Here is a 27816-nt window from a genome sequence, read left to right as displayed (position 1 = left end):
GGTCCCCTGCTGGAGCTGCTGCCCCCGCGACCCGATACCGGATAAGCGGTCGAAGATGGATGGATGGATGGATGGATATACTCTTATTTCCATCAGCGGAAATCACTGGAAAGAATTACCACAACTCCAGGACATTTACACTCAAGTGCCCCGAAACAAGCAGTAGTAACTATGCAAAGAGCATAGAGGAAAAACAAACGTTCCAAACACAGAAAAACTCTCCTTGTACAAAAGATAACATATCTGGTGTTTTGGGAAAATCCAATGGAATGATTCTGCCCTCTGTGGTTAAGTTAGGGTAAATGTAAATGTTCCATAATGCCATAATGAGTCCACCAGATAGCAGCATCAGATAACTAAATAGCAGAATGAGCCCACAGACAAGTCCCATCATTTTTTCAGTCTAAATCCTTATAAAGGATTTCAACAGTTTCATAAGACATATTACATTGCATTACATATCATTTAGCTGACACTTTTATCCAAAGCAACTTCCAATAAGTGCATTCAACCATGAAGTACAACCTCCAAACAGCAAGAGTCTGAACCAGAACCTTAGTCTTGGTTCTATTTACAAGTCATTCTGAGTATACACATGAAATTTTGTGTCACGGGAAAAAATATGAAAAAAACAAATATTCAAAAATGTTAAACTACCAGGGCTCACCCTACCCTTTTTTACTGGCTAAAATATAAATATTACAGAAATCTATGAGAACTAATGACTCAGAAGTGTCAGATTTACTGATAAAATATTACTATAATTGAAAAACTCAAAGGCATTAATAGAAACATAAAGAACGTATATTTACAACACCCTGCATCTGATCTCAAAGTCTGGCTGGGTTTGAAGTACAATTATAGAAGGCAGAACAAGTGAGCAACAATGGTACCAAGAACATCCCCCTGATGAAATGATCTAAGCACAGACAGCCATTGAAAAACTAAATTCTCCCATAAGAGAAAAATGTACTTTTAGCGGGAATTCCTTCTTTACTTATAGATTCTAAACATTTGAAATGTAGCATTTGAATGTTTTTCAGCTGCAAGGTTGTTGTGAATATGCTGCCTTTCTCCCTTTTCACCAGCCTGTTCCCAAAATGAAAAATGTTTTGTGTCTGCTTAATCCTTAATTTAGGTAGAATGTTTTAGGTATTTTCTACTTTATCTTATGACATAGGCCTGTTTGGTTTATGGGTTCATAGTATTTTGCTATGGTTCTGCCTGTGGTGTGGGGAGTAAATCACCCTAATCAAGGAGAGTGCATGCAGGTGTGCCTGATTAGGTCCTGAGGGGCCAGCCACTCCTAAGATGTAGAACAACAGATGAGATATTGTTCTGCAGTGTATGACATTTGTATTGAATGTGGGGTGCCTATTGTTGTGCGTGCACATATATGAGTAATATCAGCATTAACTGATCTATATACTTGTAATGATATTTTTCAGAAACAAAGCGTTATTGTTGCTTTCTCACGTTCACTCAGCAATGAAGGTGGTAGGGTCCAATTAGGGGAGGCTGAGTTAAAGGTACCCTACCACATGTATTTTACTACTTTGGAGTGATGTCTGTTCTACCATTCTAGTTACTCTGTATCTTGGTTACCTTGTTTCAAGCCATTCTAGTGTGGTATAGAAAGCCTGCAGGAAGACTGGGTCAGTTCTCATTTTTATTCAACGAGCTAAGCTGCTTGACTCTGATTGGCTCAACACTGCTCATGAATAGTAATGAGCTCAGGCAACATGACATCAGACTGACCAGCTGTTGTGATTGGCCTGATTTCTCCTCTTATTTCTTTCCAGTAGCTAGAGCTGACAGAGGAGGTAGCAGTTCATATTCACATTCACCACATAACACACACACATATAGACCTAACGTATCAAAAACAATAAAAACAGTTTTATGTGGCAGGGCACCTTTAAAAGAGCTCCAGGAGAAGGGGAGGGAGAGGAATAAAGGATAATAAAGGTTTTGCTGGTTTGTTTGTAAGACAGTTATTTTGCCGTTTTTTTATTTCTGTTTTTTATTTCTTTTTTTCTATTTTCTGTATCACTGTATTCTGTTGTTGTTATTAAGTAACAACAACAGAATACACAACTCTGGTGGTGCTGTATTGGTTGTCTTTATATAGGCGTTTTGTTCTAAAATGTTTTGCACTAGTCAGTGGGAACTGAATGTTTCAAAAGGAGTAAAAAAAAAAAAGTTCTAGAACCACTTTTTTTACATCAGGACTTTTGTTTAAAAACGGTTTCTTGAGTTTTGGCTGCCAACTCCACACAAGGCTCGGGACTACTATGAAAACTAGCCCTTCTGGCTTATTCGGACATATTTACAGTAATGTTTACATAAATAACTAAATAAAAATGAGTCCCCACCAGCAAAAAAATGGTAAACATAAAAAGCAGAACCAAGCCTGAGGTACAAACCTCCTGGCTTTGCAATGGTTGGCAACAAGTTTACAGGGCAACCATTTCTTATTCTCAAAAAAACATACCCACTGCAGCAGTATATGACAGTCCTGACCTGATAGTAAGAAGTAATCAAATATAATACAATATGGTACTCATCAACAGACTGTTGTCTCTCACCTGTCCTGGCCGTATGGTTTGACTTTCTCTGTGATTTCTCTCATGGTCCATTCCAGCAGTCTTCCCAGCATGTCTCCTTTCAGTCGATCCAGCAACGCCAATAGACCTTCGAACAGAGAGCCCTCCAGAGAAGCCAGACGACCAACCTCCAACACCCCTAGGCCTCCCAGTACTACCTCCTCACCAAGTGAAACTGCTGCCTGCTGCAGCTGCAGGAAAAACTGAAGAAGGAATAAAGGAAGAGGTAAACACTAAAACTGTCAGCTGGCAGCACGGTGCAGCATAGTCTCACATAAAACTTCTCGTGCCCAAGGTTCAAAACTGTGACAAGTATTGAATCGTCAACATTCTTTACTCATTGTTTGATTAGAAAACCTCTAAAATCACAATTCAACCAATTTCAGACTTGACTTTATTCCGGCAAAGTTCCTGTACAGCATTTGAAACGTTTGCCCAGTGCCCAACCAGTGAAGATTTTGACGATATGATAAAACGAAGTTATTGTTTGACAGCATCATTTGAACCAGTTCTATTTTAAATGTTTAAAACTCAGTGATGAACTTTACAATATGGTGATGCTCTGCTAAACTACAATAACTTCACAATTAATTAATTAATTAATTAAATACAGATTTGTCAGATATTAGTATTATAGGATGGGTTGGGTATTGAACTCTGTACTTTTTTAGGTACGATCAAATAACGTTGGTACTACCAAGGACAGATTCACTGTAAATCAACGATGCCAAATTTTGGTACCCGAGACCATATAAGCGCAAGCACGTCTCTGCATCTTGACAGAAGCTATGTTTCCATCCACAAGTTTTTTTTCCAAATTAAGTGATATCGAATGAAAAATTCCTTATTCGACCAGTTCAAATTTGATGGAATTTCATGAATATGGACTCAAAGGAAATACATTCGGTCTCATCAGACTTTATCTTGATCGATATACGGCTTATGCAATAAACGCTGACAGAAACGTTATTTGTTGAATAAATAATGAATTGCGATTACGTTTTATGGCATTTTATGGTTGCAACCCGGCACAAAACAAAAAAGAAGTTTTAGTTAATTTCTGCCCAGTATTTTAGGTGTCAACAAAGACAGATGAAAGTGGACGAAAGAGGAGACGAGAGACTATCTGAATTTAATTAGCAGGAACTTGCAAAGGAAATGGTCTACAAAGGTTAGAACAAGCAGTGGGACGTCCTCTGGAGTAAAAGGAAGGCGCTCAAACAGCCAGACATGCCTAAAAAAAAAAAAAGAGTCTCGCAACAGTGCCAGAGGAACAATAAAAGGCAAATTGCATCTGCATCGTCATAGCGATGTGTTGATAGCGTTGTTGTTTTCTTATTGTAGCTTGATATGTTGCTATCAGCATAAAAAGCTCATAAGCACTATTACAACTTACTTACAAATTACTAATTAGTCTGTTAAATAGTTGTAGAGACAGGTTGGGGAGAAGGTGGTGTTTTATGTTGTGTGTAAAATGTTCTAAACAAATAACAAAAAGTTAGTATACAATAAATAGGTTAGGAGTTATTTTTACAACTGAAATTTCTTTTTTGTTATTACAGAGGTACAGAAAAAAAGTACCAGAACCGAATTCCAGGTAACGTCCCAGAAAAAAAGTGTACGATACACAACCCTAACTACAGGTTATTGTTTAATCCCAACTTTTCCGTGGGACCTACACATCTTTCTAGCTCCTTTTTCTGCACACATAATATATATATATAAATATAAATGAGGCCGTAGGTCAGGACTTAGTTGAGATTCTTCACAGTAAATTGAAAATTCTCCAGCCATGGCAACATCCTGCTGATTGCAAACGGATGAATAGACTAAATTCATTTAATAAAGCCCACTCACCACATTGTCTCCCCAGTCTCCTAGAATTGTGGAAATGTAGTTAACAGCATTAAGGATGGCACAATACCGGGCACCCAGCGGGCAGCGAGACTCCTCCTTCATCACCTGGAAAGGAATAACCGGATATCTGCCTCAGTCATTTCATTCTTCAAAACCTTTTAATTGATTTTTGTTCTTAAAAAATTGCACAAACATTTTGACAAAACTATAACACCGAACAAAATAGGACAAGGGATAGAAGACCATGACACAACATAACATATTTTTCGAAGATCTTTACAGCTTTACACCCATTTACTCCCATCTTACAATACACAACCTACTTCAAGGTAAATTTACAAGCAGACAAAAGTGTACAATCCCATTTACGCCAGGAAGAATAGAAAGTTTCATCCTGGTGTTGATGACCCCTAATTAAATATTTTTCCTGGTTTGAATATTATTGTTGGTAACAAGCATTAAGCAGAGGTCCACTATGAGGACAATTCATTGTAGCAGCCTCATTCATTATAGCAGCCTCTGTCATTATTACCTGGGTGAGTCGTATGCGGAAGTCATCCACCAGTTCTCTCTGTAGCCCCAAGAACTTAAGTTGTGCAGAAGGACAGGGCAAGGACCGGTACCGCTCTAAGCACAGCAGGATGACAAAAGAAACAGCTTACAGTACTATCCTGTGTGCTTTTAAGGTGCCCTGTCAAGTATTTGAGCTCTTGGAGTAATGTAGTTATGAGTGGGTCCCCGTTTGTGTGTATCTCATGCACAGCCGCAGATGATACGCCTTCCTGTCAACGCCTTGACACTATTCCACAACTCAATTGCTGGTGGTAAGGGAGAAATAAACACAGCAATGTGCCACTAAAAGGCAGAGAAGAATAAGGCCGAGAGCTTGCAAAATGGATATAAACAGTATGACAAAAGTTCTATGCAAAGTTTTATGGGATAGGAAAAATATGTTCTGCAAACCCCTGTAAATTCCAATGAACTTGGGATGTTGTGTAAAATGTAAATAAAATCAATACAATGATTTGAAAATCCTTTTCCACCTACAGTATATTCAATTGAATATACCTTAAAGACAAGATATTTAATGTTCAAACAGATAAACCTTATTGTGTTTTAGCAAATATTCACTATTTTTGAATTTGATGGTTGCAACATTTTCCCAAAAAACTGGGACTACGGCATGTTTACCACCTTTACTCTATAAGCGTTTGGGAACTGAGGACACTTATTGGTAAAGCTTTGTAGGTGGAATTCTTTCCTGTTCTTGCTTAATGCACAACTTCAGTTGCTAACACTCCTGGATATCCGTTGTCACTTCATAATGTAGCACACGTTTTCACTGGGAGAAAGGTCTGAACTGCAGGAGACCAGTCTAGTATCGTACTCTTTTACTACGAAGACACCCTGTTAGCATTGTCTTGCTGAAATTAGCAGGTATGTCCCTGAAATGTGTTGTGTATGCCCCCATGTAGTTGCTGGTACTGTAGGAAAAATAGCCAGCCATTAACACCAAGTATGTTGATGGAAGTTGGGGGGTTTAAGGTGCTGTGTGATCTCTGCGCCGATGTAGCAGTGTTTCGGCTGTGCTTCCACCCAATCAGATTGGTCATTGAATCTGACTGCCCACTGGCAGATTCAACACGTCAAATTGGCCAAAATAGATGCCGACGGCATGGAACACATCGATCAGACTCGAGTCACCGACCTCACTAGACTGTCCGGTGGTCAATAATCGGGTTGGTGTCAGAGCCTTAAAGTGTAAAAGCCTTTTTTGGGCAGTAAATACAGCAAGTTGTGTTATAAGAGAAGCATAGCTTCTTTAAGGAATAGCTCAGTCCTTATTGTGTAGGTAGTGAGAGAGAGAGAGAGAGAGAGAGAGAGAGAGACGGTGAAGGTGCTCAGAGCAGACAGCTGTCGGCTATTAGAGCGGAGAATAAATCAGCAGTTAACTTGTAAAGCGGTAGTTAATGTACAGTGTAGTTTTCAGTTTTTCTCTGAACAAATGCTTCATAAAACCCAAGTAAAGTTGCCATGTCTTGCTTATCAACAATGCAACAAAACAATGTTTAAAATATGTGAAGTAGTTATGTCATGTATAGTTATTTAATGCGCTTGCATAACGGCAACTAACCAGATCATGTGTATACAATGTAACAAAAATATTAACCTTGGTCCGGACCTCATTTGGACTTTCAGTTGTGAAAAGACCTCTAAACAAGCTAAAATGAGTAGTCTTACCAGTGATGACCTGCAGAAGAGTCATGAAGGTCTCAGCACAATCTGGAGCTTTCAGCTCGTCCATATCACTGATATCTTTGTACTGGGAGCTCCAAGCTCCCTCGGCCGACAGCATGGCATCCATCTTCTCCACTGCCACTGTACATACACAGGAATACAGGGTTACCATGCTCCTTCAATGTTCTTGAGCAAACATACAAAGGCCGTGAGGAACGCATGTATTAACATGTTTTAAGTATTTAATGTATCATTCAATTCAATTCAATTTTATTTATAGTATCAAATCATAACAAGAGTTATCTCAGAGCACTTTACAGATAGAGTAGGTCTAGACCACACACTATAATTTACAAAAACCCAACAATTCCCAAAATTCCCCTAAGAGCAACAATTTAGTACGACATTGGACAGGAACAACTCCTTTTTAGGCAGAAACCTTGAGTGGTGAGGAAAACTTCCTTTTAGGGAGAAACCTCGGACCAAAATTAGTATTGTAACTGAAACGTCTCTAACCTAATTGGTATCAAGACAGAAATCCAATCAAATCAGAACCTTGTAAATGGGAATCAAATCGGGAAAACACAACCAGCCCCAAAACTTGCATGAAAATAAAAGTGATAAAAACCACAGATGACAGTGGAGTGTGTCTACAAAAGTTATGCACAATATTTATGAAACTTCTTATGTTGATCCCTGAATTTTTTTTTTTTTCAGTATGTAAAGAAAAGGCAAGAGAAAAGCCAACTATCTGATAAATATTAGATGCAGCATCATCTTTTGTTTGGGAAGTACTTCCTCTCTGTTACACAACTGTACAAGTGTTTTTGTAGTTCCAACAGAGGGGATCACGCGTATCACGTCATGTCAATTTCCAGAGTCACATTCTCAAAATTCTACACCCCGTGCTGGTAATGTGACATAAAATGTGGATATAGAACTATAAAATTCCAAGCAATATGCATTGCCTAATGTTGTTTTCCAGTGAACCCAGAGGCACAACCATGCACTTTTTCAACACAGATTATCATAACTACATTGTCATCGGTAGAAGGAAGGTTGCCAAGCCACTGCCTTTCAGCTACAAGGTGATGAAACTTGACTGCATGCTCTGGAAGGTGCTCTGAACATTGCCACTGACTTTGGAGTGTTGCAAGGGCTCATTTTAATACAAACATAAATTGCATTCTAATAATAAACTGATTGTATAATCATAGAATAGGTTTTGCCTTTATAATATTAATCACACTGATGCAATGACAGGTGTAGGATAACACTGTTCCGGTGTCCTCATACTTACTCTTCTTTTCCACAGTGAGCCACTTCTGGAGGATTGCGTCTTCAAGCAGAAGGTGAAGTAGACCGGGCAGCACTGCTGGGTATGACTGGTTGCTTCGCAGCTCTTTCTCAAATTGTAGCACCTCCTCCACCAAGTGACAGAACAGCACATCGTCGTACAGCAGCCTAGAAGCATCACTGGCGACCTTCTCCTGGACAAGAGACAGCAGGCCTCGACACAGCTCCACCTGCTCGCACAAACAACACTTATTGTGCCAGATTGAAAGAAATACCTGTTTGGAATACACTTAACCAGAGGAGATCAAAGCAATCCAAAAGAGCCTGTTATAGAGACAGAAACTAAAATCTGTTAAACCTCTTGTAAAGAGGGTGAAAAGATGGACCAACAAGTCAAAGCTGGATTTACAGGCCTGGTTTGACTGTCCTGATTGGAGTGTTTTCGAGGCTGCAGCCACTGATCTGGACTGAACTAACTGACACTGTGACATCTTACATCAGCTTTTGTGAGGACGTACGTGTGCCGACTAAAACCTTCTGCACATAAAACAGCCAAAAACCCTGGTTCACAACAAGACTCAGGCAGCTCCGTCAGTCAAAAAAGGAGGCCTTCAGAAGTGGGGACAGAGTCCTGTATAACCAGGCCAGGAACACACTGACCAAGGAAATCAAAGCAGCTAAGAGGAGCTATGCTAATAAGCTGGAAAACAGCTTTACAAACAGCAATCCTTGGTCAGTGTGGAGAGGCCTGCAGACACTCATAAACTACGGGACACCATCCCCCAACACTGCTGGTCTTCAACAACTGGCTGACGAGCTGAACAGTTTTTTCTGTAGGTTTTGAAAAGTTCCAACCTGTTCAATCTTCTCCCCTCTGGTAGGCGCTACAGAGCACTGTACGCCAAAACGAACAGACTCAGGAACAATTTCTACCCACAAGCCATCTCTCTGATGAACAGCTGAATTCTGACCCACAGTGTCAGGTTCAATTCAGGTCAATAACTCAGTAACAGTGTCTCTACAGCACCTGTTTACTGGTTCCACTTATTATTTCACTTATTTAGTATTATTCATCATTCCCATTCTCACTTATTATTTTTATTTATTCATCATTCTCATTTCCTATTTCAGAACTGTTCATATGTTCATACTGTTCATATTGTAATATAATAAGAATACTATTTATCCCAGTATCATTTGCACTATGCTCCACATTTAAATAATTTTATTGACCTCTTCATTGCACTCATGCCTCTATATTGTATCTGTTTAGAGTATTAGGATATTGTGTATATATTAGTGTGTATATTTTTGTTTTGGTTGTTTTGTATGTGTAAGCACAGTGTGAGTAATGATGCTCCAAAGAAAAATTCCTCGAATGGGTCCTCATACCTGGCAAATAAAGCTGATTCTAATTCTGATTCTGATTATAAAACAACATACCATGGCACTGATGGTGGCTCCAGCTCGGTCCAGGATAGGTTGGATCTTTTCCTCCATGAAGGTTGAGCTGTTCTCCATCCACATCAGAACCTGTGTGAGGTACCATTCTGGCTAAAAAAGGCACAGACAGAGGAGTTTGAGTTTTTGTAAAGACTTACATTTTTTGGCTTATGACAACTTTCTACTTTAATTTTCTGTGTAGACAACTGGTCTCTGTCACTGATCCAGTTGTCTGTCCTTGTAGAAGTAAAGATTACAGAGGGTCAGTATAGGGTCCAAACAATAAAGGTTGTTGCTGAGAGTGTGTGTCTAAGAACTCAAAAAGGTCAGGTTATGCCCAAAGAAATATTCTGGACATCCGTCATAAAGAGAGGGAAAAGGTCATTTAAATACAGGAATCACATATTTCACAGACTGTAGAGAGAGTAAAGAGCAAAGTTGAAACCTTAGCCCCACCTCCACACAGCTGACCAACCACTGCTTAAATGAAGTGTGAATGGTGCTGAAAGAAAAACACAGAAACATTCTGTGTGTGAGAGACCTTGCTGAGGGAGTTGGTCTGTCGATTTCCGTAGAAGTGGTATCGGAACCTCCTGCTGAGTGGTAGCAGCATAATCTGGATGGGCAGACAGAGGGGGGGATCTTGGGACAGAGGTGTGGCTGAAGAAGCAGGCTGGATAGTAGGTACAGCTTGACACGAAGCCAAAGCCCTCTGGGATATGAGGTCATCACTGACAGGGAAGTTAAAGAAACCAAACACTGGAGCACCTGCAGTGTTCCAAACCCGGTTTAATGTAATTCCCTGTCATCCTCTACTGTCTATCCCGTGTAATCATTTTGTTCACAAACACAGTGATGGCACTTGTGCTTTTTAAGATGTAAGATGCATACATCAAGGATAAGTACACATTGGACCTTTTATACTATATATGTTAGCTATTTTTTCAGGTAATCTTTATTCAAAAACACTTAGCTGTAATTATAACATTTATATAGCATTTTTATCCAAAGTACATGCATTATTTGCATGTATTAATGATTTTAGCATATGGACGGATAGCAATTTAGATATTTATCTAATCACAATTTTAGCATATTAGGAGTAAATTTATGTTGTTTTTTTTACCACCACCAAGGAGGTTATATTTTATGAAGCCCTGGAAGTGACCTGGAGGAAAAAAAACAATAAAATATTTTCAAAAAATGTATACATGTACTTGGGAGAGTTTTATTTTTGATATCTCCAGTTTCATTGCGAGATCTCAACTTTGTTTTGCAAGATCTCGAGTTTTATTTGTGATATCTTGAATTTCCTTCATTCATTGCGAGATCTCGCAAATCCAACAAACAAAACCTAACCTAGCTAGCAAGTAGTGTGACATGATTACATCTTCTTGGTTGTCTAAATACATCCATTGTTTATTTGCATGCCAAAGTGAAGTGTTATAACCAACATTGTTGTTGATTGTTGTTGTCAATGACTGCAAGCTAACCTTAGTAGCTACAGTGAGGAAAATAGGTATTTGAACACCCTGCTATTTTGCAATTTCTCCCACTTAGAAATCATGGAAGGGTCTGAAATTGTCATCGTAGGTGCATGTCCACTGTGAGAGACCTAATCACAAAAAAAAAAGTATTTATTTGTATGATACGGCTAAAAATAAGTATTTGAACACCTGAGAAAATCAATGTTAATATTTGGTACAGTAGCCTTTGTTTGCAATTCCAGAGGTCAAACGTTTCATGCAGTTTTTCATCAGGTTTGACACACTGCAGAAGGGATTCTGGCCCACTCCTCCACACAGATCTTCTCTAGATCAGTCAGGTTTCTGGGCTGTCGCTGAGAAACACAGAGTTTGAGCTCCCTCCAAAGATTCTCTATTGGGTTTAGATCTGGAGACTGGCTAAGCCACGCCAGAACCTTGATATGCTTCTTACAGAGCCACTCCTAGGTTATCCTGGCTGTGTGCTTCGGGTCATTGTCATGTTGGAAGACCCAGCCTCAACCCATCTTCAATGCTCTAACTGAGGGAAGGAGGTTGTTCCCCAAAATCTTGCAATACATGGCCCCGGTCATCCTCTCCATAATACAGTGAAGTCGCCCAGTCCCATGTGCAGAAAAACATCCCTAAAGCATGATGGTACCACCCCCGTGCTTCACAGTAGGGATGGTGTTCTTGGGATGGTACTGATCATTCTTCTTCCTCCAAACACGGTTAGTGGAATTATGACCAAAAGTTCTATTTTGGTCTTGTCTGACCACATGACTTTCTCCCATGACTCCTCTGGATGATCCAAAAGGTCATTGGCAAACTTAAGACGGGCCCTGACATGTGCTGGTTTAAGCAGGGGAACCTTCCGTGCCATGCATGATTTCAAACCGTGACGTCTTAGTGTATTACCAACAGTAACCTTGGAAACGGTGGTCCCAGCTCTTTTCAGGTCATAGACCAGCTCCTCCAGTGTAGTTCTGGGCTGATTTCTCACCTTTCTTAGGATCATTGAGACCCCACAAGGTGAGATCTTGCATGGAGCCCTAGTCCGAGGGAGATTGACAGTCATGTTTAGCTTCTTCCATTTTCTAATGATTGCTCCAACAGTGGACCTTTTTTCACCAAGCTGCTTGGCACTTTCCCAGTAGCCCTTTCCAGCCTTGTGGAGGTGTACAATTTAGTCTCTAGTGTCTTTGGACAGCTCTTTGGTCTTGGCCATGTTAGTAGTTGGATTCTTACTGATTGTATGGGGTGGACAGGTGTCTTTATGCAGCTAACAACCTCAAACAGGTGCATCTAATTTAGGATAATAAATGGAGTGGATGTGGACATTTTGAAGGCAGACTAACAGGTCTTTGAGGGTCAGAATTTTAGCTGATAGACAGGTGTTCAAATACTAATTTGAAGCTGTATCATACAAATAAATAGTTTTAAAAAATCATACATTGTGATTTCTGGATTATTTTTTTTAGATTATGTCTCTCACAGTGGACATGCACCTACGATGACAATTTCGACCCCTCCCTGATTTCTAAGTGGGAGAACTTGCAAAATAGCAGGGTGTTCAAATACTTATTTTCGTCAGTGTAGCTAGCAAGTATCTAGTTAGTAGCATGACATTATTACATTTCCTTGGTTGTCTAAATACATCTATGTAAACAATTAGGAACAACGAAAAAAAAATGTACCAAATAAGAAGAATAACAAGACACGAGAGAGAAGCTCATGAACGGGCATGTTGCTACGACAACACAAACTAGCGCTATTGACATAAACAGTCAACAACAATGTTCATTACAACCCTTCACTTTGGCATGTATTAATTAGTAATACTTATCAAAATAAACGAATGTATTTAGACAACCAAGAAGATGTAATTATGTTGTGCTACTAGCCAGCTAGATAATAGCTGGCATGCTACTAGTTAGCTAGGTTAGCCTTTTTGTTGGTTTGATTTCCGAGATCTTGCAGATACAACTCGATATCTCACAACAAAAGTTGAGATCTCGCAAATGAAACTGGAGACATTGGAAAACAAAGTCAAGATCTTGTGTTTGACCACAGTACATGTTTTATTTTTTCCTCCATGTCACCTCCGGGGCTCCGTGACATTTTCAGTTCAGCGTGTTTGTTTTTTGTCTGCCAGCAGGATTACGGAAATCATTGCTGGCCTGATTTCAATTCAACTTTGTGGAAGGGCCAAGGAAGAAGCCATTCAATTTTGGAGTGGATCCGAATTATGGGGCAGATACATAAGCTATTTGTCACTGTTGTTAACATTGTTTGATAGGGCATGGTGGAAAAGTTCATTAATGATTTGAAGTGCTTTGACTGAGGATGCTGGAATGGCTGATCTACCTTTATTCTGTGCTGTTCAATACGTGCATAACCATTTTAAAATGAACCAAAAATGTCAACCTGCTGGTGGTACTCTATAAAAAGTCAGCGGATCATTGGTTAGTAATTGGGACACAACCTTCTTCCTACACAAACTCATCTGGCGGATGTGAAAATTAAAATAGCTAATCATTTTAAACTGCTGCACAAGGTGAAAAGTCAAGGGATCATCAATAGTAGTAGGATTCACGAAATATGAATGATTTTAAAAATGTTATTCAATTCCATCCATTATTTGTCGAGATATTGAACCAAAGTGGTGGACCAACCAACAGACATTGACATCACTAGAGCCGTGCTGTTAGAAGACCATAATCCAGGTGGTGTTTCCTTCAAAGCCTATTAGCCAATGCAAATGAGTTGTATTGGAATACATTATGTAGGAGGCGGGGTTTGTGTATAGAATGAAGGTTATCATAGTAATAAACGACAGATGTGTAAAGAGAACAGGTGTGTAGAAAACCCAAACTGAAAGGATACGAGGTCTGCAGGGCGAGCAGCTGTGTGACAAGCAGCTCCAGCTGGCTGTTGATCTCCTGAGCGTTGGCAGTAGGCGTCAGCGACTGAGTAGGAGGGGAGATGATCGGCCAGTGAAGTTGTGTCAATACTTTCTCGAAATCACTATGAAAGAATTGGAGAGGACAATTTAGCTTATTATTTAATAAAGAATGATGATACAGTGATACCTTTGCATCACTGTGCTTGGCCACATTTAGACATGAAGGTCCAGGGGGCGGGGTTTACCTGGCCAGTCGGTCCTTGATGATCTTGTGCCAGAAGTGAAGTGTTTCTCGGAGGAAGTCCTTGAGGTGAGAACATCCAGACTGGTTTAGTCCAGCGGCCAGTGCCGCCATGCTGTCTACTGCCCTTATGGCCTCCCAGACACTGCTGGTCATTAGACACTGTTGGACTGCAGCACTGCCGAAACACAAAACATCATACATCTCTGCTTCTGTCAGCCTGCAGGACACAGACTGGTGCATTGTGTCTCTTCTAAAAGTATGACTTGGATGTCAAACATATATTACAGCACACAGTCAGCATGACTATTATAGCATGATTTCAACACTTAAGAGTCAATGTAGATTTGACTACCTGTGCCCATTCAAATTTGGAACCCCTAATATTATATTTCATGCCCTAGACACAGCAGCCAACTTGTGCTTTCCTTTAAGGGTTCTTTATTCCTTCCATTACAGTGTCCATTTATGTATTTCTTCTCAAACATCTGTCTTAGAAAAATAATCTGTATCTTCATCACTTTATCCTTGTTTACAGTACCTAAGTTCCTCTATATGTTGAAGGCACCGTAGGTATTTCACGTGTCTCTCTATAGTGTCGACTTGGTTAAGCGTCTGGCCAAGATTATCCATCCAAGGCTGGGCCCCCTGTAGGTGCTACAAAATGGAATAATTAATTAAGACAAACAAGTGCTTATACCTCAGAGAATGGTACCCCGTAAGAGAAAAAGACTTTAAATTATATGTCACAAGCGGAGTCTGGAATACTGCTTCCTTCATCTCTCTCTGTCTATCTCTTCATCATCTTGCAAGAATGACAGTTCTTCTACTGCTGATATTTTCTTTCAAGTAACACAAAGAATCTTGGTGTGCCTTTCGCGATATGTCACAGTCTTTTGCGATGTGTTTATTGCGTCAGTTGAAATTTGAAAAAAAAAATATATATATATATATATATATATATACTGTGCAGCCCAAGTGGATACTGTATGTATATTATATATTCTTTCAGACTTCTATTTACAAGGTTAATAATTAACATTCAGGCTCAACTTTGTCCAATGGGGAAAAAAGAATTTTATTAATTTTATGAAGAAAAAGGTACTCATACTCAGCAAAGAAAGTACTGAATAATGTTACATATATGTGCACTTGGGTATCAGCAGTGAACTAAAACAATTGTATTGACCCCAAACCAAGTCAACTTATAAAAGGGACTTGAATACAACTTGTGAAAATAGTTAGAATAAGTTGAGATGATTTGTAACAGACTAATATAGAATATAGAAACTCTATTTTCAGTCGTGACAACACACACTGCTGTCTTGTTTGTTTATTCAAGTCAATATTTAGCCTAGAATTCTCTTAGTGGAAGCTCTACCTGCTGCAGCATGTTGGAGATAAGTTGCTCTCTCTGCAGTAGGCCCTCCAGGGAACATATAGCCTCCTCAGCAGCAGACAGAGCTGCAGAAACTTTAGGAGGCACAGAACTGGATACAGTCAGAACCTGAATGACAAAAATGATAAGAGTCACTGCTCATAATTGACACAGTAATGGACATAGATTGCACAAGTCTTGTGTTCAGCTGCAAACTGAAGTTGTAATTATTCTTTATGCAGAACTTTATGCAGACCTTCCTTATTATCGAGAGCATTCAACTTTTGCAGATGCCCAATATCAGATGGTATCACAAAAATTCAGTGAGCTGGATCTGGAAGGGAAGGGGTCTGAAGGCGTGGTAGAGGATTTTTCAGTATGCAACACAGTTTACAATTTTTTTTTTTAAGGAAACCTGCGATGGCTGTACGTTGAAAGGACGAGCACCTTAAGTGTTTGCACTATAAAAGATGGACTGCTCATCTGACCACCGTCAGTTGTCATTATCATCTCACTTCTGACAAAGATTGACATTATGTGAGGCTACAAGTCTTTGGCCCAAAAATAAAGACAAAGGCAGCTGGGCTCCTAAGAATTGGCTGAGTCGAGCTTGTTGTTTATTGCACATCTTATATGATTTTTTTTCTAATGATTATCCCTAACGAGCAACTTCAGGGACTACAGGGAATACTGAATAACGTCCTGTGTAGAACTCCAAATCGATTAGTTGTCAATTAACTTTTAAATTAATCTGCACACATTTTGATAATCGATTAGTTGGTTTGAGTAACTTTTTAAGGAAAAAGATAAAAATTCTTTGATTATAGCTTGTGAACATTTTCTAGTTTCTTCTCTCCTCTGTAAACAGAATGTCTTTGATTTGTGGACAAAACGAGACATAGACCAAACAACTAATCGGTAAATCGAGAAAACAATCAACAGATGAATAAACAATGAAAATAATAGATAGTTGCAGCCCTGGTCATTGTGCTCTCAACTGTTGCTTGGCGTAGCTGAGCACAACTTCGCACACACACAACTTAATTTTGTGGATCAAATGTGTAGTCACCACATACATCCTTATACTTTCACCAGCAAAACACACACCCCAGGCCTACATCGTTAGTAGAATGTTTTTTTCTGAAACAATCCCAAGTTACAGTAAAGCATTTCTTGGCGAGTTTACTCCTTCTTAAAGTTCTCTGTCGTTTTTGAGCTTCAGTATTAATACACACCGGGATAAAGAACGAGACCTATCAGATGTGTATGTGTGTTTTCTTTCAGATTCACCTGTTCCTCCAGTATGTTGTTTTCCTCTCTTAGCTTTTCCAGCAGCTCGCCAACATTTTTCAGGGATTTCAGGTCGCTGCCAAGCTCTTTCTCTAGGAAATCTACTAAATAGTCCTGTCCTGTCCCCGAATCTGCCGAAAAAGATTTGCCAGCTTGGCTGGTTGTGGAAACAGGTTTTAACAAAGTATCTGTCCGTTTGGTCATCTTTTGCTCCACTGCTGTGGGCGCCGCCATCTTTTCTCTAGTGCCGTGTCAACAAACTTGCTAGGATGGTAAAAGAGGGTGCGCTCGTTTATTGTTTTTGCGTGACCCGTGGTCGGCTACGCTTTCTTTCTTGAGTTAGTGACAGTGTATGCCCAAGTTTTTATGTAATCTTTGTTTATGTGTGATCTCAAATAAAGACAACTTGATTGAAGTCTTGCTTACTCTGTCTACTGCAACTTCTTGCAGGCTTGTTACACCACACGTTATACGGGACACACTGAGGATTATAACAAGCGCACATTAGCATTGCCCGTAGACAGCAGAGAGTGAATACACGTCACAGAAGACACGTATCCATAGACAGTCCTGTTGTCCTCGGGTCAAATTTGACCCCTTTAAAAAATGTCTATATCTGAAATATGGATTTCTTTTTAACCAAATTACCACAAAAAAAAATAGATTGCATTCCTTACAACGCTCTTTGCAAATACAATTGATCACATTCATTCCTGATTAAACTCATTTGTACATTCTTCTGATCTTAACTATTAGTCAAAATAATAATTTATGCTTTTTTAAGTAAAATATTACGTATAATTCTATACAAATGAGGGTTATTGACCTCAAATTCCAAAAAGTAGCGTAAAACTAGTGATAGTAAAGTGGTGTTAGTGAAAACAAAACAAAAAAGTGTCAAATAGAGACAAAAATGTCAAATTTATTGCCGTTTTTGAAAAATTGACATTTTTCACATCTTTAAGGAATTTCATTAAAAATTTGCTCAAAGAAAAAGTTGCTCAACTTTAGCATGATATGTATAAATGACAGTGCTGCTAATACGATTATACAAAGTGTAACAATATGATGTGTAGTTTCTCAGAAAGAAAAAAAAGTCTAATGAACAAATGTGTTTTAATGGGGTAGGTTCAGTCTCCGGTCGGTCGTCACAGGAGAAGTTCTTGTGCCGTAAAAATGGAGTGAAAGGCCAAAGCCTGTGAGGATGCCAGCCTGTGGGCATGCAGCAGTCACCCTGTTACTCCATAGGTCAGTCTGAAACTGACAAAACGAGACAATCTGCAACGTGCAAAAACAATCTGCACAAACGTGATGCAGACTCACGTGGATCTGCAGCTTAGTCATCACTCAAACTTTCATTGAGTGAAACTGCCCCAGACAAACCTGCTCAGTTTCTCTTAATGACAGAAAGTATTCTCATTTTAAACATCTTATTTTCATTAGAACAAGATACTTTCATATTTTGTATAACACATTTTTATTCTCATTATTACCAACTAAAACCTCTGTATTTTGTGATAAGAATAAGAATGTAAAAGCCCAAAGATAACATAACTACTGCAGGTGAGTATCTGGTATAGGAAGTACACATTCACACACTATTTTAGTCTATGTTTAGTTACTATGTTTGTACTATCAAGAAATAAATAGAATTATACTTGATAAAGTATGTCTTCTTCAGGAAAGGGATAAGAGCATGCTCAGTAGGAGAATCATCACAAGCAATGAGATGAGTTTCTGGGATGGCAATGTCTGTTGGTTGGTTGGTGCAGGCCTCTGTCCAACACCTCAGCTAATCCCAGTGTCACATCAATTCATATTTAATTATAGTAGAATGCCTGCACTCTCAGAGGAAAAGCTGATAAACCATGCTTTAAAAAGTATTTCCATAACTCTGTTTGTACAGTATTTATTGAAGCAGAAAACAAGGCAAAGCAGTGAGAGATCTAAGGGAGATTAAACTACAAAGAACCCTTATTTTCACTAAATCGTGAAATGCATATTTACATATAGTTTTGACCTGCTTTGATGGAGCGATGAATGGAGATACTGGGAGGATTACAGTCAGAGGAAAAAGAAGAAAAAGAAACAAAGTTGGATTGCACATGCTAGAGGAAGAAAATGAAGAGGGATCGGCAAGTGGGACAACAATGCCGGTTATCTTAGGTTATTTTTTTATTTTATTTTATTGATTTGAGTCTGGGGACAGACACCGTTGCTATGGAACTCACATTTCTTGTTTTACCTCCGCTCGGTCCCTTGTCAGCTTCCTTTATACAAAGGCTGAGCTGTTTTAGTACATATAATGGACGTTTTCAGGTTTATATTTTCCCTTTGGGGGTCTACTAGAAAATGTTCACATGCTTTGACGTCAAAATACACAATGTTTTTCTCAATGTATCTATTGTTGCAGCACCTGTATTGACCCTCTGTCTGAAAGGCTTCTTTTTAGCACTAAGACCCCCTCTCCTCTAAAGCACAGTCTGCTCTGATGGGGCAACATCTGCCTGCGTCTTTGGAGCATCATTGCAACTGTCAGGCACATGCACACATTGAACACATTGCACACATCAAAAGGGGCTTGAACACCTGCCTTTTTTCTTCCTCATTAGAAAGTTCCCTTTTTTCTGGATGCATGTTTTTTTAGCCTATATTTATTCCTGTTTGTACACAGCTTCCCTGTCAAATAAATGTATTTCTTGAATTTAAAAATCAAAATATCAGCTCATGAGACTCTCAATATCTCTCTCTCTCTCTCTCTCTCTCTCTCTCTCTCTCTCTCTCTCTCTCTGTGTGCTGACACACAGACACACAGAGAGAGACAGGCAGACCTGCGTGAAGCTACATTTGTGATGATTTATTCCTTTAAAAGAAACATTTGTGCTACTTCGGTTTTTACGTTATCAGGCTTTATTTGTAACATGTGTGACGTCCCCCAGCCCCCCATTTATGTCCAAATCCAATCCAAAGCCTTATAACGTAAAAACTGATGTAGCACAAATGTTTCTTTTAACGCCACAAATCAGCACAAACATAGCACAAACGATAGAGATTTGGACAGTGTTGGGGGGGTGGGTGACATCATATGTGTAACAAATGAAGCTCAAAGTTCAAATTCCTTCAGGAAGACTTCTAAAATACTTCAACCACCATCATCTCTCCTTAAATCTATTCAGAGGTGAGTGATGATGAACAAAAGATTAAGCAGCCAGTGCCTTGAGATTGCAACTTTTTAGTTTTGTCTTTTGATTTGATGTGACTTGATTTATTTTATTTTCACAACAAAAACATTAAAACAGTGTTATAACAGTGTTTCGCAAAAAGATGTGATGGATAATTGCTGAAAAACTTTCAAGGGGCTTAGTAAGTGGCAATCTTAATAGAAACATTTATGTTAATCAATTCAAATACATGTATGTATTATTATGTAAAAAAAAAGGGATATAAATAAAGACCACAAACCCATATGAAAGATTTAGACAACTTAGGAGCGCCAATTTTACTATCTGTTTAAACTGTTCTTTAGAAACCTCAATGAGTGATGTGGGAAGACTGTTCCATATTTCTGACCCTCTGTATAATACACTAAAGTGTGTTTGAGTCGTGCTAGAGTGGGAAGGACAATTGAGACAACTACCCCGAGTCGGATACTGGTGAAATTCATTATTAAAAGTACAAATATTACAAAAGTGCTGGGGAAATTAGTTGTAAACTTGAAGCGGTGGCTGCTTAGTCTGTTGTTCATCACCACTCACCTAGATATATATTAATAATAAAAAATAAAAAAAACATAGATCCAGAAAAAAAAGGGCAGGTGCTAAAGCCCCTTTGGATGTCTAGGTGTGCATATGTCTGATCCTAACCCATCCTAACTAATTAGGAGCAGAGGGTTGCCATGTTCTGGCGCCAGGGGACCAAGTCCAGTTGTAAATGCCAGTATCTACGTCAAGGGCTATGGCAGGAGATACATAGCATGGACATCTTTGTTGTGTGAGGTGACCTCAGGACCCAGAGGAAACCCATGCAAACACGGAGAAAACTCCACACAGAAAGGCACCAGGAATAAATGTCTGCCATGTCTACTTGCCAGAGGCAGCAAAAGTACTCACTTCCTGTACTTAAGTAGAAGTACAGATACTTGTGTTATATGTATACGTAAAAGTAGACTTGTGAATGACAAAGCTACCTGGACCAGACAGATGTTACTAGAGAGCACGCTGAGAATCTACAGTGGACATGGGAAAAAGGATCTTTATTAACCATTACCTACATTTTAAATTGATGTATGCCAATGGGCCTAAAACATCCCATATATGATTACTGTGACAGAGACTAGGACTCTAGGCTAATAAGATTCTGACTTAGCAGCAAGACATGAATGCAGTTGTTGTTCTGTGAGAATTCACAGATCCAGTTTCTCTTTTTTAATCTTTAACTTAACATTTAAAGGAATCTACATGTATGTGTGTGGGCTCAGATATGGTTTCTATAAAGAAAACAAAGGTTAAAATATGAATTAGTAAACAGATATTAGTTCCCCAGAACATTGACCAGGAGTCATTCTTGATGCCTACTATCTCAAACATCTCTCTCAGATAAGGCCAAGGATGACTGGGAATGTCTTTCTGCTCGTCTGCCCAATCTCTGTTTTCTTAATTTTCAATCATGTCGCCGTCCATACTACTTTGTGCTAACCTTAGCGCCATCAAGCTGCACTGATTTGACGCAAATGAATGCAGAATACCGCCGAATCTGTCGAGTTGTCTTAGTGGTGCGTCAAGTGCAACGTACAGTATAGTCCAGTCCAATTAAATTGAATGAGGTAATGATGAAACAATAATAACGGTAACTCCAGTGACATTATTTGAAACATGTGAGTGAAGACTAGTTTAGGACTGTATTTAAAGCTAATTCTGGTTTCCAACTTGGCTCCAGGTATGTCTGTTAAAACACAGACAGTGACAACTTCTCTCTTCGATGCTTTATTACAATCAAGCAACGTGCAACCTGGCTAACAGAAGAACACAAACAACATAATCACTAGCTAACTTACTTTAAATTTGAAAGAACTCACACACACATCCTCAACAGATTATCCTCCAACGGGACAGCTAGTCTCTTTTTCTTTTCTCTTATTTTATTCTCTGTGTGGCAACACCCACTCGCGGTGTGAGGCACGTGTCCGCGCTATTTTCTGACACAACAACTTCTTCTACAAAACTAAAGTAATGAGCCAATTTTGTAAAATGTAAGGAGTAGAAAGTCTTTGTCTTAAAATGTAGGGAGTACCAGTAAAAAGTTGACACAAAAACTATTAAAGTAAAAATATCAGAAAAATCTACTTGAGTGCAGTAAGTATTGTACTTTGTTACTTCTCATCTCTGCTACTTGCTGTGAGGCATCAGTGCTAACCACTGAGCCACCTTGCCTCCCATTTCTTCCTTTTCAAAATAAATTGTCCTGAGGAATGAAAACCTTTTCTAATGACCTATTATGTTCTATTAGCCATCTGATGATGTCTGACAAACACGTAGAAAGATAAGTCAACTGCTTACAACTGAGAGGAAATGATCCACGTCATTCAACTGGCTTCTTAAACAACATGACATTCATTTAGGTTTGCCCTATGGTGTCATTCGAAGCTCATGAAGTTCACTCATCAGCTCTCTTTATAGTGCATGGAGTGCTCTTAATGACCTTTTGGTTGCATGTCTTTTCTCAAACTGGAGGGCATGCAGACATTAGTCATAGGTACTGGAGAAGCCTGCTGAGTGGATCTAAACTCTCAATGTAAAATCTCTTGGACAGAATCGAATGACGTTTTGTTGGGAGGATGTCCTTGGTTGATGATGTCATCACTCTTGCAGACTGCCTTAGGTTACTCTATTATAATAGTCTCACTCACTCACTCACACACACACACACACACACCCATATACCCCCATACACACACACACACACACACACACACACACACACACACACACAAACAAACTGCATGATCCCCCCACCCCCCTCCTCTACTCTCATTCTCTCTCTCACTCACGTTGATATGTACTATAAGTGCAAAAGGGAAATGGTCAGTAAGAAACCCTCATATGAAGCTTCAGGGATCTTTGAAAAGAAAATCTTCTGCGCCATCTGTTCTGAGACAGGAGCTTGTCCGTGCCCTGTAGGATGCCTGGAAACATCAGATCAGGTATTTCAGGAATAGAATTTCGCATGACGAAAGAACTGTCAGTCCTCTCTCCACTCCTCCATGATAATTCTGTCTATATTGCATTCTGTTCTTGATTGTATTTTCAAACTGACTTAAACATATTGGGGGAAAAAACTGTTTAAATACTTTTTCTAAAGCACAGCATGACATTTTTTCATTCTTAAGAATAATTCAGCTTGAGATTTGTTTTGTGTTTTGTATCTTTCTTTTCTATTTCAATGTATTGTTTTTATTTATCCTCTTTGTTGTCCCATTGGTCTTTCTTCTAGTGTCTTTTGTGGTGTTGGTCTGTCTGTTGTTGTGCAGTAGACTGACCAACGTGGGTGCAGCACCTATCTGTACCAATGCCCAGACTGGGTGCCAAGTCCTCTCCCTGTCAAACCTTTTTGACCGGGTCATCCAACACTCAGCCAGGATGCACAGCATTTCAAATGACCTTCACTCTGAGTTTGTAAGTCTCCTCATGCAATTTGTCTGACATTGTGTTTCCAATTATGTTTATCAAATAAGTTTGAATTTGTGACAGGATATTTATGTTTGCTAAATGTGTTCATTAGACTGTACATTAGGATGTATGTTTACTTTTATCATTTAATTAAATAGAAAAGGAGCATTTCATACTGCATACATACGTACACAGTGGTCAGTTTTATTAGGTACAGCTAGCTGAAACTAATGCCGTCTAACACATCAGTCATGCATTAAATCCTCCCTTCATGAAGGTTCCAAGGTCCAGTTGTTTGTTTATTACTCCAAAACGATGTTATTTAGCTTCTGTTGAACTATATTGCGTCATACTGACAGAGATTCTCTTATTTAGCCTACCCTCAGTGATAAGTCAGATGTGTCAGGGTATCTAGAAGAACGCAGGTTTGGACCCAAGTGCAGATCACTAATGAGGAGGAAGCAAAAGTAGTTCAATGATTTAACTGAGAAAAACGTCCAAAACAGGCAGAGAACTAAGGAAAATCCAAAAGAAAACCATGAACACTGAAAAACTGGGAAACTAATCACTTAAAACAGGCAAGACTTCTAACACAAAATACCACAACCTGACACCAGACAAAGGGAGCACACAAACTAAATACACAAGGCAATGAGGGTGTTAACGAGAGACAGGTGACATGAGGGCTGACACAAAGGCAAAATGCTTCAGGGCAGGGCAGACAATCACAAAGGCGGGAAAACACACAAGGTAGGCAGTCAGCCCACCCCCACCCCCATTTGAGTGACGGTTTCCAGATTAAGCAAAACACACGAAAGTCACAAGAGTCCAACTGTAGTTGGGTGGGTGGAGTGGGATTTCAGAAGGAACTCAGTGGCAAGTATCCAGGCAACTGAAGGAGAAAAAAAACGGCAGAGCTGAATGCCTCAGGCAGGTGGCCTGGGGTCAGGGCAAAAGTGGAGCTAGAAGCAGGGCAGACGTAGAGCTGAAGACCTCAGGCAGGAGGCTGGCGACGACGGTGAGACCTCTCCGGCAAATGTGAAGACCCTTTGGAGGTTGGAGGTTGGCAAAGAAGGTGAACCGTCTGTGATGGTAGACAGCAAAGGAAATGCCTCTCACGTGGCCAGTGGCGGAGACCCTCTCTATGTCAACGGCGGTCAACCCAGAAACCTTAGCTCAGACACTGGGTTGCAGAAATTGAGACATGTCAGCTGGAATGATGACCGGAGACAGGGCAGCTGGACTGGGGCCCGGCAATAGGGCAGCTAGAGAAACAACAGGCTGCTTAGGCACAGCTTAGTCCAAGTAGAGGTGGAGTTCATCGGGAACAGGCAATTACTTCACAGAATCTGGGAATTGCAGCAGGTTAGGAGTCAGGAGATGGCTGTCGTATTTCAGGGGGAACTGAGGAACAGACGAGATGTTGGCCAGACAGGAAAACTCAGGAACAGGCTCAGGGTTGGATGCAGAATATATCGCTGGGGTGATGGATGCTAGCATGCTGGAGGCTAGCTGACAGAGAAGCAGGCTTCTAAGAGGTCCTTTAACCGATCTGGTAATGAGCTCCTGAGCCATGGCTTTGAGGTAGCCTTCCGCGTGCAACCCTTAGAGCAGCCTCCTTATACTAACACACACAGCAGGAAGTCAGGCAAGATTTGAAACAAGACATGGGAAGTGACCCTACGAAATAAAACAGGACACTTAACAAAACCCAGGATTATGACAGGATGGACAAAATAATTGATTATAAATGGCAATTGAGTGTACACTAGGGGTGTAAATCATGAGTTTCCTCCTGATCCAACATTAAATAGATTCATTGAACAACATTTGCTTACAAATAAACATTATACAGTACATGGCATAAAGTCCAAATGCAATTCAGGGGTCTGCGATTAAAATAAATTCATTTAACACAATCAGTTACATTCATTCAACTCACTAAAAGCAACTAAACTATGATTAGACAATTTAATTAATGAGCTCTTCCAGATATTTAAAAGAAAAACAAACTATTCTTTCTATAGTTGTTGATCATTGAAACAGTATGTTGATCCAGATCAATGTGTAATGTAATAGACCCATAGTGTACACACACATATATACAATATATACAATAAGTGAGTCTTCGCAATTGCAGGTCATTCTACAATTTCAATCTTAACTTCTTTACTCCAGCCACAGTTGACATTTATTAGACACCGACCTCTGACATTTCATTCTTACATTCATGTTTTTCCTGTCAGGAGCAGTATTTCCTGCCCAGTAGGAACCAAATCGGCCGTGTCAGTCGCATCTGTCATACCTCCACCATTCTCACCCCAAATGGCAAGGAGAACGCTCAGAGAATGGCGGTAAATTAACCTTTATAAAAACTATTTCCTGTTTTTGGCATGCATCATGTAGTTTTCTTTCTTTCATACTTTCATCCATTGTCCATGTTTTTTTCAGTCGTGTCCCTTTACTTTTCCATTGCATAATTCCAAACCTCCAACGATTGATTCTAATTTCATCCTACCTACATACAACTGTCATGACTTCAAGGATGGCTTGAGTTTGAACTGACTTTTAAATGTCTTGTTGTCACTGTAGAGAGAAGAGCTGACGGAGGTGATTCTGAAGCTCTTGGTGGCATGGAGGGATCCTCTGTGGCATTTCCATCATAGCATGGCTCACTATGATGACTTCAACAACTTCAGCTCCAATAAAGCTCTTGAAATGAGTGACATGGTGCACGAATTACGCAAAGGGGTAGAGAAAGTGGCTGAGAAGGTACTATAGGAATCCATTTATGCCAAACTGAAAAGATGTGGGACATTGAGCAGTTAAAGATCTTGCTTTAAGTTTAGAGTTAATCCCAAAAATCTCTACATCACAATTTGGCAATATGTATGCTATAAGCTTGGAGCTGCTGCGTTATGTAGCTTCCAGGGATGTAGCTGTTGTTAGCTTGTGTAACCTTGGAGAAAAGGATGACAAAGACTTGACGTCACAATCCAAACTGCATTACTCACCCTCAGATGACCTATTGTTCAGATTCAGCCCTTAACATTCAGCTATTATTATGTTATAAGAAAGGAAGAGGATCCATCGGGCATACCTTCCTTCTTAGAGCAGAGAGAATAACATACTGATGACATCAAATAGTCTGTTTCCAACATGTCTTAAAATAGATGGTATTATACAGGCGCCTGGGTAGGTCAGTTGGTAGAGCACCTTGACACAGCGACATTGGGTTCAACTCTGACCTGTGGCCCTTAACTGAATGTGATTCCCCCTCTCATGTCTTAATCTGTCTTATAAAATAAAGGCCTCAAATGCCAAGTATATGAGAACATTTTCTGTTTCTCAACTAAGAACCAAGTTTGAGACTTCTCTGGTTTCTGGTTTTGAGAGAGACAAGCTCATGTTCACAAAATTGGAAATAACATGTAGGAATTTTTAGGTAGGTGGTGTTTAATGTATGGTCAGCTGGCATCATTTAATCTTTGAATGTGTTTGGCAGTGCTTGGCTTTCTTTTTGTAGAAAAATGTTTTTTTAGGTAATATATTATTATATTTTTAGAATGAATTTGTTTGTGAGCAAAATACATGTATTAAGATTCTCCCAGCTCTGAATGTGCATGTCAATTAGGTTTGATTTGGTGTGAACTCTGGATATGAACATTGAATGAATAAACAAAATCAGGAGGAAAACAAGACAACAAAAAAAGCCAAATATCTCTAAAGATCAAAAAGATGTCTCCTTTTACTGACAGGTGTTTTGTTCACCACATTTACATCTAAGGGTGGGCTGAATCAGTGACAGTTATGGCTTCTTTCTTGAGCTGATGTGTGTATGTGTCCTTTTCTCTCCAGATGCAGGGGTTGGGGATAACAAGTAATACTGTCAACAGCCTGACTTCTCCTGAGGCTTTGTTGCCATCTAAAAGTGCAGAGTGGCGCCAGATGAAAGACTATGACCTCCTCTACTGCTTTCGCCGAGACTCCAACAAGGTTCAAAACTACCTGAAAATCCTCAAATGTCGCATTGTGCCAGAGCATGGATGCTGAAGGCCAGAAAAGAATGAAGGCTGTGTGCAATTTCCGGAAATATCAACACGTTGGAATTGAAATGCTTTGGTTTGAGACTACACGGATAAAGATATACGGAATGGCAACTGAATCGCACGTATGATCACTTCTATCATGACTGGAGTTCTGATGTGGACATTGTGACTTTACTACAGACAGGATGGAATAAATGCAATGCATGATGGACTCCTGTATACCATGTTTAAATAAAATACCATAGAAACATTTAAAAAAACATAGATGCAATGCCTTTTTTGTCATTTCTACAGAGGAAAATAAACTAAGTTCTTAGACTGCTGCCGCAATGCATTTCCAACCAGGAAATCACAGCAATTACAG

The 27816-nt window shown here is 39.5% G+C and overlaps 2 protein-coding genes across 2 annotated transcripts in view; one reads left to right on the top strand and one right to left on the bottom strand.

Annotated features, from left to right (window-relative positions):
- The window catches only part of rint1 (RAD50 interactor 1), a 22328-nt gene extending 5356 nt beyond the window's left edge, over positions 1-16972 (bottom strand). Inside the window, exons 1-12 of the mRNA XM_034863915.1 lie at positions 16739-16972; positions 15452-15577; positions 14612-14727; positions 14075-14248; positions 13811-13951; positions 9982-10171; positions 9441-9551; positions 8002-8227; positions 6705-6842; positions 4996-5090; positions 4464-4568; positions 2589-2809 (exon numbers count right to left, since the gene is read on the bottom strand). Of these exons, the coding sequence (XP_034719806.1) occupies positions 2589-2809; positions 4464-4568; positions 4996-5090; positions 6705-6842; positions 8002-8227; positions 9441-9551; positions 9982-10171; positions 13811-13951; positions 14075-14248; positions 14612-14727; positions 15452-15577; positions 16739-16972 (1877 nt within the window). The remainder of the gene's footprint in view (positions 1-2588; positions 2810-4463; positions 4569-4995; positions 5091-6704; positions 6843-8001; positions 8228-9440; positions 9552-9981; positions 10172-13810; positions 13952-14074; positions 14249-14611; positions 14728-15451; positions 15578-16738) is intronic.
- Positions 16973-22779: 5807 nt separating this feature from the next.
- prl2 (prolactin 2) lies at positions 22780-27694 on the top strand. The gene is made up of 5 exons (XM_034864023.1): positions 22780-22937; positions 23228-23409; positions 25650-25757; positions 25996-26175; positions 27262-27694. Exons 1-5 carry the CDS (start codon positions 22916-22918, stop codon positions 27454-27456), a joined length of 687 nt encoding a protein of 228 aa, XP_034719914.1. The 5' UTR covers positions 22780-22915; the 3' UTR covers positions 27457-27694.
- Positions 27695-27816: the final 122 nt, after the last annotated feature.

The sequence above is a fragment of the Etheostoma cragini genome, chromosome 23, assembly GCF_013103735.1.
Source record: "Etheostoma cragini isolate CJK2018 chromosome 23, CSU_Ecrag_1.0, whole genome shotgun sequence".
NCBI lineage: Eukaryota > Metazoa > Chordata > Actinopteri > Perciformes > Percidae > Etheostoma > Etheostoma cragini.
The sequence above is the reverse complement of the archived record's forward strand: the minus strand, read 5'-3'. Positions and strand labels throughout refer to the sequence as shown.

What these genes read in the sequence shown, in the direction of transcription:
- prl2 (XM_034864023.1), top strand. Translation starts at nt 22,916, where the DNA reads ATGCCTGGAAACATCAGATCAG. An exon ending in GCCTGGAAACATCAGATCAG is followed by an intron (nt 22,938 to 23,227) that starts GTATTTCAGGAA and finishes TCTTTCTTCTAG; the next exon opens with TGTCTTTTGTGGTGTTGGTC. An exon ending in TAGAGAAAGTGGCTGAGAAG is followed by an intron (nt 26,176 to 27,261) that starts GTACTATAGGAA and finishes TTTTCTCTCCAG; the next exon opens with ATGCAGGGGTTGGGGATAAC.